Raw genomic sequence first — 18,020 nt, 5'->3', positions numbered from 1 at the left:
GAGATGAAATCATTTTGAAGAGGCTCTTTGTTACTTTTGATGCACAGATATTTACCCATGTATCCACTGCACATACATGAGATAATACTACCTCTATTCCTGGACGACTGCAAGCATAACATTGTGGTTCTATTAAGTAGGACGTAAGTACTGCCCAGTGCAGAGGGGAGAATCTCAGTCCCAGGAGAGTTCATTCAGCTGAAAGAGAGCCTGTAACTAGGTTACACAAGAATTCAGGAAAACTGCATGCTATACTATTGAAACCAATCGGTTTAACTCATAGTAGCAAACACTAAGCCTGTGTTCAAGATCAGACCTTTAAATTGCTCCTCGATGTTCACAATGTGCTCTTACTATAGAGTCCACCACGCATGGTATAAAACCGCAGACCAGATAGTGCTGGTCTGTAAAACTGTTAAATGGGCAGGACGATTCGTGGATAGACAATGATCAATGTCTTTATTTACTGTCTTAGAATTCTACATATTTATGCAGCTAAAGGTATGAGGGAATACACACTGGCAGCCGCAGAGCGAATGAGAGAACTGAGAAGACTGGATGCCAAGGAGCACAGAGGAAAGGTAATGCAGACACGGTACCCCGATCAAAGCAGAATAGCCGCATTTAATTCACCTCTGTGCCAGCACTAAGCCTGCGCATCATTTCAGTCCCGCTGAAAAACACATGTGCCAGACGTGATTCATAAGCCTTCTGAACAAGGGTGAATTTCATCCTGGGGACAGTACAGAATTTATTTCACTGCTTCCCGCCAGGGCCTTATGCAGGCATGTTTCTGTCTCTTTCTATGCTCAGATGGGAGCACTGTGCTTCTCGTAACACTGCTGATGGCAAGAGCTACGTGCCTCTCTAACAGGAGCATCCTTGGGAAACATAAGGACTCAGTCTTCCAATGAGTTTGACATGGAGTTCCTCTTCCTCCCCACAGCCTTTTCTGTGTATTAGTTATCACTGTTGCCAGAGTCTTGTATTGTATTTGTTTGTCTGCTATTTTCAGACACCCCTGTTGGTTGCTGTAACTGCCAGGCAACCAGCCATAGTCTATGATTTGATACTGACAGGGGCTGATGTCAACGCTGTGGACGACAAAGGGCAGTCCGCTTTACACCTTGCGGCAACGTATGGATATGCACAAATCATCCAGGTAGGCACGGCTTCCTTATTTTAATTGCGAGCAATATAAAAGTGCAAAGAACTCACAGTATCGGGGCGGTGTATTGAAAACCATGCTAAAGTTTCAATTCTCAGGGGTTTTCCCGGTCCAGCTTGCAGGCTGAGGGACTCTGGAGGGAAGTATGTGATCTGGGTCTAGTCACAGTCAGTCTGCAAAGGCGAGTGAGTTGTGCCTCTCTCCCTTAGGGAGCAGCCTGCATTGTCTCTCTTTGTTTTTGGTTCTTGTGATGTGAAGGTTCTGGATTTTAAGAAATAAAGTAGCGTTACACTGTAACCTTCCAGAGAGAGTATTTTGTTTTTATCTAACGTCTCTGTTTGTATGCCGTGAACATAACCATCAATTGAGAGACATGTTTCCAAAACGAACATCTCAGAAGTAAAGATATCCTTAAGTAAAAATCATTTGGCTTGATTTCATTTTTTCCAGTCTGTATTAGTCTTTTTTTCCTCCAAGTAATGTGTCATCCCTTCGTTTCAAAGGAGATGGCTGTACTATGTCAATATCTTGTTACTCATGTTCTGGATGCTAGTTCCAAACCTCTCAGAGGAAATCTAGGCATATCATTGTTGTTGTTTGTTTGTTGTTTGCATTGCCGTAGTGCAGACCTGGGCCTCATTGTGCTAGGCACTGTATAAACACACAGTAAGAGACAGCTCCTGCTCTGAAGAGTTTGCAATCCGAAGAGCCACTATGGAATAAGTGGGTGTAACAAACAAACAGAAGGAGTCAATGGGAGGGAGAAGGTAACAATGATAAGAGCACATGGGGTCAAATTACCTTTTCATTGAACTCAGTGGAAATGGAAGTGGAGTTACTCCAGAATCACACCATTGTGAATGAGAGCAGAATTTGGTCCCTGGTTACATAGACTAGCTAATACACAGTTTGCAAGATCAGATATATTTTTAAAATTATAGATAGAGACAAGAGCTATTGATGTGGATTTTCAAAGGCACAAAGAGGACGTAGGCATCCTTGGAAGATCCTCAGCTGGTGTAAATTGTCATGATGTCAGATTGATCTGCTGCTCCTTTCTCCCAGTTCTGACTGAAAGTCGATGACACCTGCCTGCCCTTTGGGCCTTTGAATATCTCCTCTGTTAATGATAGCAGTAAACTTTGTGGGCCATCTGCTGAGCAATTATTTCCTTTGTGTTTCTGTCTGTCTTATTGCATGGCCAGATTCTGATCCACTCATTCACACTGAATAGTGCTTTATTCTGCCAGAAATCCTATTGACTTGAACTGATTTCTCACAGAGCAAGGTAATATCCAGCATGGGTGATTGTATTGGAATCTGGCCCTTTGATAGATTGTCAGTTGCTAATAAACTTTAAAAAAAACCCACCTTTACCTCCCTTTCCATTCATGCCAGCAGACACTGTAGGCGGCTTCTCTGACAAAGTTCTAGCAACAACAATGATAGAATTACGGTAGAGCAGTTCCTCTAATGATGGCAGTGCATTGTAAACGAAAGCGTGTAGCATGAAAGAGTGTAGTGTGTAGCATTACCTTAGTTCTGGCAGTTTGAATTCCAGCGCTGGTTAACCATACCTTACACACAGCCTTAAGTTAATTCATAAGTTGGAAGTTAATGTGTAACTTCTAGAGTGATTAAGACAACATTCCTTTCTCTTGGCCTCATAAAATGCTGAAAAAGACACTGAGGATTCCACTGAAGGGAATGTTTGTGGGGCACTTGTAAAACCTACAGTACCTGTTTTCATGGAAATGCATCTTTTTCCCTTAAAATAAATGCTGCAAAATACGTTCAGGCTCCCCAGTCTATGTAGGCAAATTCTTGAATGTGTATGGTTTAATTCTGAACTCAGATTAACAATGACAAAACGTGTCAATATTTAATCTGGATACATCACATTAACATTATGAAAAATTGGCACTGATTCTGGATGTCTCTGAAATTGGGGCCAAATTCAGTGAAAGACTTAATGTCTCATGGCTGCATGTTAAGTATTAAGGGTTCTGAATGAGTCATTACAAGTATTTATATTTGAAAATCTAGGCCAAGATGCTAAACTAGGGGGAAATTAGGTTATTCAACAAACGTAGGGAAAATGTTACACTTTCTAATAATTTAGATGAAGAGCCTCTATGAAGCATCACTTCAAATCACCACTGTCTGGGGAAAAAAAGCTGAATCTTTTAAAATGTTGCACTCTGCATTAAATCCAGACAGTGCTCATTTCCATAGAAATTCTTAACTGCTTTTACTAGTTTCATTTGCATACTGCCCCAGATATTACAAGCAGGCATGTTTGCTTCAGCCTGCCATATTGCTGCACGTGAACATTTTACAATATGAACATTTCCAGTGTCAACAGACCTTTAGGAAATGAAGTTATGCTGTAAATGACAATATGTGGCTAAAGCTCGTTATTTATCTTTTTCTAAGGTATCTCTGAATACACATGCATTCGCGTTACAGGGAGGGTTAAAAGGCCGGAGTTTATATTGTTTGTTCACCCAGTGAAGAGCATGCTAAAGGAAGAAGGCTGAAGTACTTGACCATCCTTGATGTGCATGCACTGACTAAAATTTATAGCTGTTAAAACAGAACCCATCAGAGTTGATATTAAGCCTTGTTCTAATGGCTTAAGAGGGCTTTAGTAACACAACCGGGGGCTCATCTACATGGCATTAAACAGGCCTGAATCCAATCCTCCCCCCCATATCCCAGACTTCCTTGCATCCTCCCAAAATGTAGTCGCTCTAGCCCTGAGTTGGTGGTGCAGTGTGGGAAAACTTGACTGCCCATAAAACTTAACTCTCCAGATGACAAAGAAGGCCAGCCCATGGGATTGTGGGATACTTTTGGCAGACTCCCAGACCATGAGTCCCGTGGGGCTACGTCTACACTGCAAAGCAATAGGATCCTGGCTTGACTAAGTCTCGGACCTTCTACCCTCGTGGGGTCCTGGGACCCTGGGTCCAAGCCCTGGGTTAGCGTGATTTGCATGTAGATGGAAGGGGACTTATGCTTGAGCCTGAGTTTGAACCCTGAGCTTGCACTGCAGTACAGTAGGTCTTGTGCAGCCGTGAATTCAGCCTTTGTGGGTAGGATTCACAGCCAAGTGACAAATAGTATCTGAAACCAAACAACAGTTATTCTGTCTTTTGCTTAGTGGTGCTTCTAGCAGGCGTGTTCAATATTAAAGCCCAGTGCCTCTGACTCTCTCATATACAGTACAGTTCAGCTTTCCTTTGTGCCATACAGTTCAGTACATCAATGACCAAAGTTCAAGGTATGGATAAGGTGACTTGCAAAGGGGAAAAAAATGGGTTGGTGCCCTTCTTTACTTCTTTATGATGGATTAAAGGTCTGTAAGGTTGGCTATTATTAAAGGGAGCAGAAGGGTTCTTCTGCATGTTTTTTTACATTAGAAATTCAGTTTTTTCCCTCTGTTTTTCCTGGTAAAGCCTGTGATATCACCAATATCCGAAGGGAAGCAATATTTACTCAGCCAATTTGTGACTGCGGCTGGTCACGCAGTCATGTCCAGTAGTGACGTGGATACTGTAAGCCCTTTGGGGGAAGGACTTTCTTTCCATTGTCATAGAATCATAGAAAAATTTGAGGCTGGAAGTGGTGTGAACAAGGTCATCAAGTCCAGCTCCCTGCACTGAGGCAGGACCAAGCAAACGTAAAAAATCCTTGACAGGTATTTGTCCAACAACCTGTTCTTAAAAACCTCCAATGACAGGGATTCCCCAGCCTTCTTTGGAAGCCCATTCCAATGCCTGTAGCTGTTAGTTGCTGCTGCTGTACAGGTTATAATTATAATTATTACTGTTTATAGTTATTTGAGTTAGAAAGAGTTTTAAAAGCAAACACCTACATGCGATGAAAAGAAAAAATCTTTGTAATGGTTTCCTGCAGTATCCCTTCAGTTAAGGATTGAGAAAACTCCCAATCCACAATTCTGCATCCTCCAACTAGACATCCAACAAAAACAGGTAAGATTTAACATTCCTGATATTACCAATTAAAAAAGCAAGCAGAAAAAAAATCCCTTATCCTGCACAAAAAACAAGTCAGGCCTTCTGTATCCATCATAAAGAAACAGAAAAAAGTGTACAATCCTGTTATTTCTCCTTCTCCCGCCATATTTAATCCTGAAAACCTTCCCAGAAGATGAAATAAAGGACCATCCATCGTTTTACAGCTAGGACAAAATAATTGACAGGTTTGAAAAGATCACTAACTCCAATATGAAGGCTCAGTGCATTAACATATAATTGGACTCATCTGTACTCTGGCATCAGCAAAAATTCCTGCCAATCAGTTGGCTCTGGGAATGTTCAAAATGTTTATGGATGCTTTGACTGCTTTTTGCTTTAAACAACGTTCTGTTGAATTTAAATTCTCCTGTGCTTTTGTCAACTCTAGGTTATAATGTCATTAGGTTTCCCCCACGATTTAGAAATGAAGGATTTTGAAGGTAAGATAGTTTGAGTTTTAACCCTTTCACATTTTGGTTTTGCAGATTTTTACAGTAGCATTATAATAATAAATAATATTTATAATGGAGAGACAAGGCGGGTACTGGACCAACCTCTGTTGGTGAAAGAGAGATGCTTTCAAGCTTACACAGAGCTCTTCCTCACAACAGAAAAAGAAAAGCTCTGTGTAAACTCAAATGCTTCTGACCTGAAGACTGTGTAAACTTGAAAGCTTGTTTCTTTCATCAACAGAGATTGGTCCAATAAAAGATATTACCTCACCCACCTTGTCTCTCTAATATCCTGGGACCAACGTGGCTACAACGACACAGCAAATAACATTTATAATGGATCTTTCGGGCCCAGATATTTGAAATTCAATGAGTTTTGGGTGTGTAAGAATATCAAGGGGAGTGTTGGTGTCGTAGGCTCCGTTTCAGGACAGTATTTGAGCACATGCTTAATTCCTATAGAATTTAATGGTACTTAAACAAATACTTAAAGATAAGCACATTCTTTATTTCCCCTTCCTAAATAAGGATGTTTTCCTGAATCGGGACCATAATGGCTAACGAAGTCCTGCATAATACATAATATAATGGATTCTAAGATTTAAGGTGTCTAATCAAGTCTCATGTACCCACAACCAGTTTGCCACTCATCACATGGAGTTAATTGTAGACCAAAATATGTCTGCAATTCTCTGAGAATAGAGGAAGCTGTGTTGGGAAAAAGCTAAGAATGAGGCAAAGATTTGGCGCTAGTGCAAATGGTTGATGATGATGATTTTTTTTTTTTTTTTTTGTACAGCGGTAATGCCAAAAGGCACCAAACACAAATCAAAGCCCCAGTGTGCTAGGTGCTGTATAAACTAGTAATAAGAGAGATGAGAGCTCACAATCCAGGTTTAAGAGAAGACAGTGCACGCAGATGTAACAAACAAAAGAGAGAGCCCTGACTTAACAGAGCAACTTACATTGCTGTTTGTTTGTTGCTGTGCTGGGATAGAGCACACTGCAGTGTTGGTCCCAGGATAATAGAGAGACAAGGTGGGCGAGGTAACATCTTATTGGACCAACTTCTGTTGGTGAAAGAGACAAGTTTTCGAGCTTACACAGAGACCTGAATAAGTGCTCTGTGTAGCCCAAAACTTGGCTCTCTCACCAACAGAAGTTGGTGCAATAAAAGATATTACCTCACCCACCTCGTCTCCCTGAACAACTTAGGAAGGTAACTCTTCTCAACATGCATAAGATTCACTTTGGCTCCCTGGTGCAACTGGCATTTAAAATCTGTGATAGAGACCCCTTCTGTGACTCCCCCTCCCTTGAGGCCCTTTGGGGCACCTCAGACTATATGCATGAGACTTGTGTCTCTCATGAAACCACTTCTATCATGTCTGTGAAGTCACTCAGGGTGAAAACGGCCAAAGCCATCTGATGTATTTATTTTCCCCTTTATTTAAATCAATACTTTATTGGAACCATTTTAACTTCATTTCCTTTTTTTCTGTTTTGAAGGCCATACCCCACTTCACTGTGCTGTTCTGTCCCATAATTCCCTGTTCCGAGAGCTGCAATGTCACCTTACGCAAACAGAGGAACGGAAAAAAGAACTTCATTACCAGAGTGGGGAAGTGCTGTCATGTATCCACCTTCTGGTGCAGATGGGAGCCTCCATCCACAGTCGAGTAAGGAGTGAACATTGTTGCTTTCTATGATTTAATTACTGATCACATAATAATGTAGCAGCAGCACTGAGGGAGGTGGGCCATGGATGTCTCCAAAACTGGAGTCCGGTTCTAGAATGTAACATTTCTGTCTGTTCTAGCTGTTAAACACTATACATTATCTTCATGCTAGAGCTGGCTGAAAAAGTTCAATGAAAAAAATCTGAAACAAAACGACTGGGGAGCCAATGCCCTGTTTTTCAACAAACTCTAGTTCACACATTTAAAAGCGGGGCAGACTGAGATGGTTAGAAGATGTCCCGACACCAGCAAATTGAAATCTAACTGCAATAAGACTGACTTTTTCAATCAAGTCGGTATCACGGATTTCATAGCGTGTGATACAGTGTGTGACGCAGTCATTTCATGTACAATATTTCACAAACCAATTATTCCTAACGAGATTATTCTACAGAAAAAGGCACACTGTTGCATTATTATTATTTATTGAACTTCTACAACATCTTCTTGTTCACTGTCTCAAAGCAAGTGAAATTCACTCCTGTGCAAAGATCCAAAACGAAGTCTTTGCATCACTTACACCTCATATAAACTCTATTTCAATTAGTATATAAGAGATATGTATTATTATTATTATTATTGCTATTACTATTATTATTATTATCATTACAGAGAGATTCCCCAGTCCCTCACTATTCCTCTCTGCATTCATCTCCTCCTCCCATGGTACTCAAGTCTTATTACAGGGTAACAGAAGTAATTCTTTCAGGACCTTCTTGTGAAAAGTGCCTTTGTATATATAAGCCAAATAGGATGGCAGTACTATTCTGCGTATCGCAGAAATTTGAGCAGAGATGTGCTGCCACTATATTACCAAATGAAATAAGGACCCTCATCCTTTTTCAACTACATGATCATGAAATGTTGGTCGGTGGCATACTAGATTAGAATTCAGGGGCTTTCAGATAATTTATTCTACAGTTACTTTATTGTTGCGTGTTCAGGGCCAAATCCAGAATCACTATAACTCTCCGGAAGTCAGTGGAGCTCTGCTGATTTGCACCAGTTGAGGATCTAGGCCTTCGTCTTCTCCAGTGTACTTACGTAACATGTTAACCCAGTGGTTCCCAACCTGTGGCCCACGGGCCAAAAATGGCCTGTGGGATCTTTCAGTATGGCTCGCCACTCCCTTCCTGCAGAAGGAAGCTGCAGTCTAAGGATCCAGGTGGAGCGTGTTGCCACAGGGCTACAAGAGCGGTGCAGGTTCCTTGCTGAAGCCAAGGGGACGGGAGATCGGCGCTCCCCTCCCCCTGACTGTGTAAGGGGCCACAGCAAAGCGCTCCTCCTGGGTCCCTAGGTGCTGGGGTCCCTGCTGGAGCCAGAGGGGAGGGGAGCATTGAACTCCTTCCCATCTGGCTGCAGTGGTGGAGGAGAAGGGGTCTGCTGGTGGAGACTGGTGGCCTTTCAGGGGTGTAAAAATGATATCTGTGGCCCTCGAGCCAAAAAGGTTGGGAACCCCTGTGCTAAGCTGTTTTGCAAAAGTTTTGTGGTTGTTCTTGTTTTTAACAGGATGTTAAAAGCAACAAGACAGTACTTCATTACACGGTGCAGGATGGGAACATTTCCCTGCTCAAGTACTTCTTAGAATTAAATGCTTTCATGTCCGAGGACTATGTCAACAGTAAGGTGAGTTAGAGCTGTCTCTGGCGCCTAATTTGCATGAAGCCACACACACAAGGTGTTAAATCAAAAATTAGTATAACGATTGGGATTTCGCACGAAAAGGTTTTTGCATGCAGGTCTAGCAAGCTATCCAAACTAAACACAGGAAATCAATGGACTGTGCAACTGTCCAAAGCTTGAACCTGCGTATCCCATTTCCGTTTATAAACTGGATCACAGGTAATATTTGCCAGAAGGCATCATGCAGGAAGCTAATGTGAGAAGCAGATTGTGGAGCTTTACATTTTGACCATGAATAAAATAGCACGATTTGTATTGCTGTTATAACACTCACATACCCTGATTGGGTTTGGGAACTCATTGTACCGGGAGCTGCCCAAACAAAGATGAGAGATACTCCCTGCTTACAATCTAAGGCTGTGATTCAGGAAAAGCACTTAAGCACATGCCTAATTTTAAGCACGTGCTTAAGTCCCACTGAAGTCAATGACATTTACACATGTGCTGAATGTTAAGCATATTCCTCAGTATTTTCAGAGTCAGGGCCTAAAAGATTAAACAGATTAATGATATGATATTAAACAGATTAATGATATGATATTGAGCAGATTAATGATATGATATTAAACAGATTAATGATATGATATTGAGCAGATTAATGATATGATATTGAGCAGATTAATGATATGGCTATAACATACAAGCAGAGGAATATGGGAGGAAGTGCCACTGCTTAGTTATCTGTGTGTTTTGTTGCAGCTTTTATTTTATTTTTTTCATCGGAAGTAAGATAGGGTGGAGAATGGCAGGAACAGGGTGTTAGTAGAAGGAACGGAGTAGGAAGAGAAGGGAGGGGAAGAGGGATAATCGTAGCAGACAACCAGCGGACTTAGGCACAACCAGCAAACAGGTTTTTGTGGGAATCACAACGTAGGTAAGTCTTAAAGAGGGATTTGAAGGAGGATCAGGTTCTGGCTGTAAGGGTTATATTCAGGATTTTTTTGCACTGGGGATCAGTGTCCCATTGTGCTAGATGCTCTACACACAAATAACAAAACGTTACTGATCTTCGGCCCAGATTTTTAAAGGTATTTAGGTGTTGTGGCATTAGGCATTGCAATGCCTAAATATTTAGGAGCCTAAATCTCATTTTTAAAAGGGATTTAGGCACTCAGGAGCCAAGATCCCATAGACAGTCAATGGGATTTAGGTTCTCAGTACCTACATCCCCTTTAAAAATGAGCTTTTGGCTCCTAAATCATTTAGGCATTTCCAGTTACTGAAAGCCATAAGCAGAGCTAAGGGGAGAAAAAGAAAAGGGAAACAGCAGCCAATGAAAGCAGCTAGACATAATGGGACAGATCCTGAGCTGATGTAAATAGGTGCAGTTCTGTAAGCTTCAGTACAGCTACTCCTGTTTACGCCAGCCAAGAATCTGACTCAAGCTGTCTCAGCCTTTTTTTAAAAAAACATCTTATTTATTATTTTTCACATCCAGCAAACCTATTATCAATCCAGCTGAACTTCGTATTGCAACATTTCTCCCCACAGAGTGACAGCACCTAACACCGAATCATCACCACTGGTGGTAGATTCGCTTAGATTTGGCGTACATTTTTCAGCACCTGTCATCAGCTCTGAGGAAGCGGGGAAGGGAGTTATGTGTCTAATGTCCAGAAATAAACATACTGTGATACGGAAACCGATAGAAAGCTGTATGATTAAATATTATGTAGCTCCATTTAGACCAGCTGAGGATCCGGCCTTATAAGCACATATATCCAACAGCAGAAACTCACTGTCATATGCTGAGTACTCTGAAGTGGCTTACTACTATCACGTCAACCTCTGAAATTTTAACAAGGCCTTATTGAGGAATCCTTCTTGTCTAGTTTACTTAAGAGTTCTCCCTATGATTCAGCATGAGAGAAGATGTTATTTATTTCAGTTAACCCAGGCACTCAGTTTTGTGGATACACAAAAGGCACCTTCAAGTTTCTTCTTATAAAGTTCTATTTGACTAGGAGTGGCCAGTGCTTTTTGCTTCGTGTGATGGGACAAACATCTGTAAAGAACAGTATCTCTGCTTACCCTTCATTATTTGAGAAACCCTGATCTTTTTTGCATCATTCTCCCTTTATCTCTTAGGACCCATTACACGGGCAATAACTTGTCCATGGGGTTCTGGTATCTGACACTGTCTCCTGATAATAATCCTGTAGGCTCTTTCTACATTGATAGGATCATCTGAAGTCATCAGCTGAACTACTGTGTCTCTGGCAACCATTATCGCCAAGAAAAAAAGATTAGATCGTTGTCCTCTTGTCTTTTCTGTTGTTGAAGAATTTGAAGAATTTGAGTCCACACCTGGTCCTCCTTTAGCTCTAATTTCTTTTCAGCGAGTTGCAGAAGTTTCTGCATGCTGCTCAGCTTCTGTTCTTGTTTCTTCACAGCTGCATCAACCTTGATCCATCGTGCGGTCAAGGCCTCCCTTGCTCTTTCAAAAGCACCCAAGTGAGAGTGGAGAGAATCCCATTAGATTCCTGTCTGATTTTCTCCCATTTATCTTTAGCAGTTTACTAGAAGAAATATCCTCACAACATTTACTAGCCAGTGAGATCAGAAGCAAGACCTCTCAAGGGAATACTCAGATACAACAGGCCAGAGCCAGATCCAAGCTCAGTGAAAGCAATGGAAATGTTTCTATTGACTCTAATGGGGTCTGAATTAAGCCTTATGTAAGTAGATGGATGGATGGGGCGGCAGGGGAGTAGGTGAGTCGATAGATGGGATTCAGAGGCCTAAGAAGTGGGTCTTGGATCAGGGCAGACGTGCACTGGCAAGTTTTTAACTTGGTTGCTTTGTTTGTTGGGATCCTGGCTATGATTCAAAGTCATGCCTACATAAGGAAATGCCAGTTTAGTTGGGCTATCGAGTGAAATCTGATCGAAAGCTGCCACTCTAGATGATCGCTTCTCTTGATGGGCCTGACTCTTTGCCTGCTAAATGGTGGGAATTCAGAGTTTTCCGCAATATAAAGTCATTAACATTAACCGTTTCCCTGGAGGCTTGGAGGAGTTCTTGAAAGTGCAGAGGGGCTTGGAGACCCTGAACTCCCTCCCAAGGCCTGGTGCACAGCAAATACTGACCTTCAGCACCACTTGGAGGAGGAGGAGGTTGTGAGCCCACCGAGCTTTGAGTACACCCCAGTGGGAGAGCTGGCAGACCAAGACTGCCTCTGGGAATGCTGGAGGAGAGCGCCCGGCAGCAATTGCTGGTGCGCCGTGTGACAAGATACAGCAAGTTGTTGCTCTGCTCCACTGGCTAATGCATGGGGGTGGGGAGGATTGTGGGGTATGACCCTGCCTTCTCCCCACACATCCCACCCTCTGTGGGGAATCGAGAGTCATCGGTCTCATCTTGTGCACCAGAGGCCTGACCCTGCATGCACTGACGTGAATAGTAATGCTCCCTGCACTAAGCCATAAGATCATGTCCCTATGCAATAAGAGAGAAGAATCCCTGTGTTCTCTATCCCGTCTCCCGTGCATGACTGGGCATCATTTAGCCTATAGTGTCCCTAACGATGTCTTCAGTTCTAACCCAGCTCAGTTACGTAACAAATCGACTAGTTGGAACTGGCTTGGTTTATCATTTTGGCTTTCAAGTTACATGAAGCTGTACATTTTAAAGACCTCAGGCAGATATGCAAATTGGGTTGTAATGGGCAGGTGGCATTAAACCCTATAGCAGGTATTTTCTTGCTATAGCCAATGAGAAATGTAAGACTGTACTGCACCGTTCTTCTCCATTCATGAGTACGCTGTGCATCTGTGCATCTTTCTTGGCATGGTGCTTTTGATGTGGCCAGTAAAGGGACAAATGTAAAACCAAATGAAAAGCAAGATGAAAAGTACGTAAATAAGAACAAAATTATTTTTAGAAACAACCAAAGCCTGTTAAAAGTTCACATGTTCTCAATTATCCCAAGTTAACTGATTGCAGAGGTCAGCCGGAAGGCCATGGAAGCATATCTTGAACTTTGGTGCTTACACAAAAGGTAGTGGCAGCACATCTGAAACCTAAGGCACTGGAATAACATCTGGAATGTCCTCTGCTGTTTGCAGTGTCATTGTAGCCATGTTGGTCCCAGGATATTAGAGAGAGAAGGTGGGTTAGGCAATGTATTTATCGGACCAACTTCTGCTGGTGAAAGACACAAGATTTCAAGCTTATACCGAGTTTTACTGCAGGTCTGGGGAAAGTTCTCAGATTGTCACAGCTAAATACAAAAAGGAACAGATTGTTGAGAATAAGTGGTTAGCACATGTTGTAAGAGACCATTCAAGTTGATGTGGCCACTTAACACCTTTGCCGTCCTGGTGTCCTGGCTCCAGAAAAGAGAGGATCAGGCTGTCATGCCACTGCTCCCTCTCTGCTATGGTATCTTAATTCCTATTCTTTTACTGCCCTTGTGGTACATAGGAAATAGGAATGTGGGGGCCTGCCACAGGGCTGCTGGCCCTTTAAGGGGAGTCCAGGCCCAGGTTACCTGTGATGAGCTCATTTGAGGGCACTTAGCCTATCTAGGCAGTTAATGGAATGCAAGGGCTCAGCTGTGGGGAGGTGCTCATAGAGGGAGAAACTGGGCATCCCCGTGAACCATAGGGGAGAGGCTACAGGCCAAAGAGGCCAGGATTGGGACCTGGAGAAGGGCTGTGTAGCTCCCTAAACCCAAGGGAAGAGTCTTTATTTCAAAGTTATTTGGCTTTAATAAAGTAGAACCCCAGCAGAGGAATTTTGTTTTACAGCTTTTTTGACAGTATGGAGTTCTTAAGGAGCTTCGAGAGAAGGGAAACTGAGGCAGAGAGTTCCTGCAGTCCCACACTAGGTCAGTGGAGGATGATACAGCGCAGATACACTCCACAACAGGGCCTGTGAGGGTTCACAGGATGTCTTCCTCATGGAGGAATTTTGGAACCCAACTAATCCAACTTCCATTACAGTGAATGCTAAGAGAATTAGCTCGGGCCACAAAAGATTAAGATGCTTATTTGCCTTAGCTTAATGCTTGGTTTCTGAAGATACCAATGTTTCCACCTCAGCCTGTTGTCAAAGATACAACATATAAACACAGATGTTTCATTTTTAATGCAAAGCCAAATAACTAGCTAAGTAACAATAGTCTTGTTTTATAGGATGGTAAAGTTGACACAACAGATTTGCTGATTCAGAGCTTGTAAAAATACCTTGTTTCCCTAAGAAAAGCTTTTAAGAATTTCATATTTGTTTGCTAGTAGTGGTGTGTTTCAGAGAATCTTCTGCATCAGTGGTGCACATGGAACAAAAATCATTAACCACGCATACTAAAATCAGTTATAATTTGTGTCCAGCACCTTTCAATTTCAGCACCTTGAAGCTTTCCAACTGAGCTCATAAAATAAGTGCAACTGCATATCAGTGTATAAGAGCTAAGTATTATTATTTATTATTTCATCAATTAATAACTAGAACAGAGGGAAATGAATTAGAACCATAGCAGGCATAATGATCATACAGAGCTCCACGGAGCATCATCTATGATGATTACATGATTATTTGAAAAACAAAAGTTATGTGGCTAATTACAAATATTGCCATTTTCATAAAATCTTTAATAAATTAATCCCTTACCATCTATAGTTCTTATATTAACCCTTTATCACCAATGCTGTTAACTCTAACATTTTTCTTCTGGCTATGCGGTGTTATACGTTTTGTCCTGTCCTGTCTGATAACTGTGATAGAGTTCCCCTCCAGTTACAGAACTCAGTTTCGTGCCACCCAGTGACCTGGCAAGGAATTACATCTGTTTTTCATTTTTAAGAAAGCTTATGTTAAAGGACCCAATTCAAGAAAGCCCTTAGCATTTTCTTAAATCCCATTGCTTTTCCTGGGACTTAAGCACCTGCTTAATTTTAATTTTAAGTGCTGTCCTGGATAGGATGCTTTCCAGAGTTGGGGACAACAACAGGTGTGCTTTCTTTCACCTATTCCAGTATCTGAGCCCCATCATGTACACAGTCCTAGTGTACGCAGGACCCAAGCATACTTTTTTTTGGGCCAGTACAAACTTGTAACACAGGGCCTCCTCCCACACACACATCACAATCCCTCATCCTATACATACAATCTCATGAGCCATGAAAAAAGTTTGAATTCTGAAATTACTGTTACATAGTCTACATTTCTGAAAAATGCCCCCACCCCCCCTTCCTATTTTTGTTTAACATAACACCCAGCCTGAGAGTCCTACAAGTTTGCTGACTATTTTCTAACTTTTGGGTCATTATAAAGGTATTCTTTCCTGTCAATGTCTTGATTTTTTTTATTCTAATGGACCAATGTGACTGCAAACATTTTATAATTAGGCCAATTAACTTTAAAGCTTTATTTTTCTGGCCTTTTACATTGCAAAATCATGAATTAGTGCCCCCCACCCCCAAGTCAATTTCTCTTGCAAGTTCACACTCAATAGATAAGATAGCTAAGTGGCTATGGTAATGGGGGTTGCAGCCTGGGCCAGGGCCGCCAGGCCCCAGTAAAGTGTACCCTTCCCCCCTCCCCCATGTGTATGTTCTCAATAATATTACACAGAAATACATGGACAGCAGTAGCCATTCAAAAACTGGCCACTTTCCAGGTGGATTGCTTCTTATCTGAGAGTTTTGCAGTAAGTTCCACTAAGGACACTCGCCCAGTGATACGGAACATGGAACAGGCAAAGGAGTTGGGACTTGCTTTTTTTGAAACAGGAAAGGCCCAGGGGCCAGGAAATCAATGTCTTTTAGCTACAGATAGAATCCCTAAAATATTGGGCCTCATTCTCATTTGTGCTAAGGCCCTTGTCCATTCGTCTGGCGGAGGCCTTAATGTGCACGTCAGAGCAGTGTAAAGGGGCGTTAGTGCAAATGAGAATCGGGCCCATTATTTTCCATTATGATGCCATACACGAATGATACATGCAACCGTATGTAGGGCATTCACGTGGCACCAGATTTTAGTTTGTCTACGTAAAGTTAGTGGCTTGACACGTGACTTTTCTTTAGTCATTCAACTTCCTTCTCCAAGGCACGCTATAGGGACTGAACCCTTCTCTTTTTGTAAACAACTACTCTCCCCTTTGCCACCTAAAAAGATACGGTTCTGCAGAAGTTTGCGGGCTGGCTGGGCCCATTGCTAGTCAGGTGTCTTTTGCTGGCCTCCGAGGTACTGCTACAGCCAGGTATCTGTTTATAAAGCATCAAAAGCCACCAGCTGGTAGTGTTCTTTTAGAAGCATTGCTTCTCCAACTTTGTAGCAGGCCTGTTGAGCTGTGGTGTTTAGAATAGGCATATAGAAGGTAGCAGATGATGGGGATATCCGAAGGTAACCAATATTTTCTGGCCTCTTCTCTCATTTGACAGTTTTTTCCATTTTTTGCACCCTTTTAAAACGGAAAATATGTTTGCAGGGAACTGAAAGGTCCAATGGAATGGACTGTAAGGTGTTTCCTTTTCTCATTGTGCTAGGCTCATGGTAACACAGCTTTGCACATGGCAGCTGCTCTTCATCAGGACAAAAATCAGGAAGAAATTATCAAATTGCTCCTGGACCATGGGGCAGACCCAAGCATCCGAAACTTAGACAACGACCAGGCTATTCACATGGCACCGTCAGGAAAGGCTGGCGATCGGGTAAACACTACATACTGTTTATACCTTATATCTTTATCTGCCTGTCAAACATAGACATACCGTATCTGTATACAAAGAAAGAATATGGTGATAGTGATATTTTGCTACTGAAATTCCCTGATTATTTCAGAGTCTTTCAGTGGACTTTCATTCCATTCATAGTGGAGTGTCCTCCAGATCTCCAGCAATTACCATCCGTCAGCTAGGCACTCAAGCCCATATTTTCAAAAGTGACTATTGAGCTATTAAGTTGGGCACTCAAAATCACTTTTGAAAATCTTGGCCTAAATACAGCATCCCCCCCCCCCCCCACACACACACACACACACACACTCCGCCCCACAGTTCCCCCTGCAGCTGTAGGAGGTGAAGAAAGCCTCTGTCACCATTCCCAAGTGAATAGGGGTACCTGTTATGCCAGACAGGCTCTCCACTGTTACAGTGAATTTGGATCTCCACTGTACTGTGTGTGCACGTTCAGGGCATATGCCTAATTTGGCAATTCCAGAACCAAGGAGCATAACAGAAGTAGTAATTGATGCTCTGAAGATCTTAGAGAACTGTCAGCACATAACCTTTGTTTTATGAGAACAAATACTGACAGACGTAAAGTTACAGTGCCTGCATGTGTGAGAAGGTACCAGAACCCATTACAATTGACAATGGGATCATGTACAACCACCATGTACGTATCCATCCACAGTTTCACATGACGTATATTAAATCTCTCTATTTGTTGGCAGGTCAGGCATTTGCTGAAGAAAGGGAGAGTCATGTCAGCATTTGTTACCTGCCGTCGAAACACCAGATCCTAGATCACCGGCCAATTCACACAGGGTTTATGTCTTGGTTTCGTGGTGATGCACCTCCTTTCAGAAAAACTAGGAGGATAATTAACCACTGGAGCAATTTACCTAGGGATGTGATGGATTCTCCATCAGATGGAGTCTTTAAATCAAGATTGAATGACTTTCTAAAAGATACAATCTAGTTTTGCCACAAATTGTTGGGCTCAATTACGGGAATGACTGGGTGAGATTCTATCACATTTATTATGCAAGAGGTCAGATTCTAATTGCCCTTCCTCGTCTTCAAATCAATGAAAAGCCAAAGGCTTCAGTTACAGACTGTGTGTGCTGCAAATATGCAGTGGTCTCTAAGTTGAGATCACCGTGGTCCCGGTCACTGGCAGGTTTAAACTAGTTTAAATGGTGTATTCTCTGTAACTTGAAGTCTTTAAATCAAGACATCAGTAACTCAGACAGAGGTTCTGGATCTAT

The 18,020-nt window shown here is 42.1% G+C and overlaps 1 protein-coding gene across 1 annotated transcript; it reads left to right on the top strand.

Annotated features, from left to right (window-relative positions):
- Positions 1-503: 503 nt before the first annotated feature.
- LOC137162888 (NF-kappa-B inhibitor delta-like) lies at positions 504-18,020 on the top strand. The gene is made up of 7 exons (XM_067562789.1): positions 504-581; positions 1,016-1,162; positions 5,600-5,651; positions 7,173-7,342; positions 8,912-9,028; positions 16,576-16,740; positions 17,484-18,020. Exons 1-7 carry the CDS (start codon positions 504-506, stop codon positions 17,553-17,555), a joined length of 801 nt encoding a protein of 266 aa, XP_067418890.1. The 3' UTR covers positions 17,556-18,020.

The sequence above is a fragment of the Emydura macquarii genome, unplaced genomic scaffold (assembly GCF_026122565.2).
Source record: "Emydura macquarii macquarii isolate MOO-44397 ecotype Brisbane River unplaced genomic scaffold, CSIRO-AGI_Emac_v2 contig_312, whole genome shotgun sequence".
Taxonomy (NCBI): Eukaryota; Metazoa; Chordata; order Testudines; family Chelidae; genus Emydura; species Emydura macquarii.
This window is presented reverse-complemented; position numbering and strand designations above follow the sequence as displayed.

Coding starts and splice junctions, on each gene's coding strand:
- LOC137162888 (XM_067562789.1), top strand. CDS start 504: ATGAGGGAATACACACTGGCAGCCGCAGAGCGAATGAGAGAACTGAGA. Junction 7,343..8,911: donor GAGCCTCCATCCACAGTCGA/GTAAGGAGTGAA, acceptor TGTTTTTAACAG/GATGTTAAAAGCAACAAGAC. Junction 16,741..17,483: donor CAGGAAAGGCTGGCGATCGG/GTAAACACTACA, acceptor ATTTGTTGGCAG/GTCAGGCATTTGCTGAAGAA.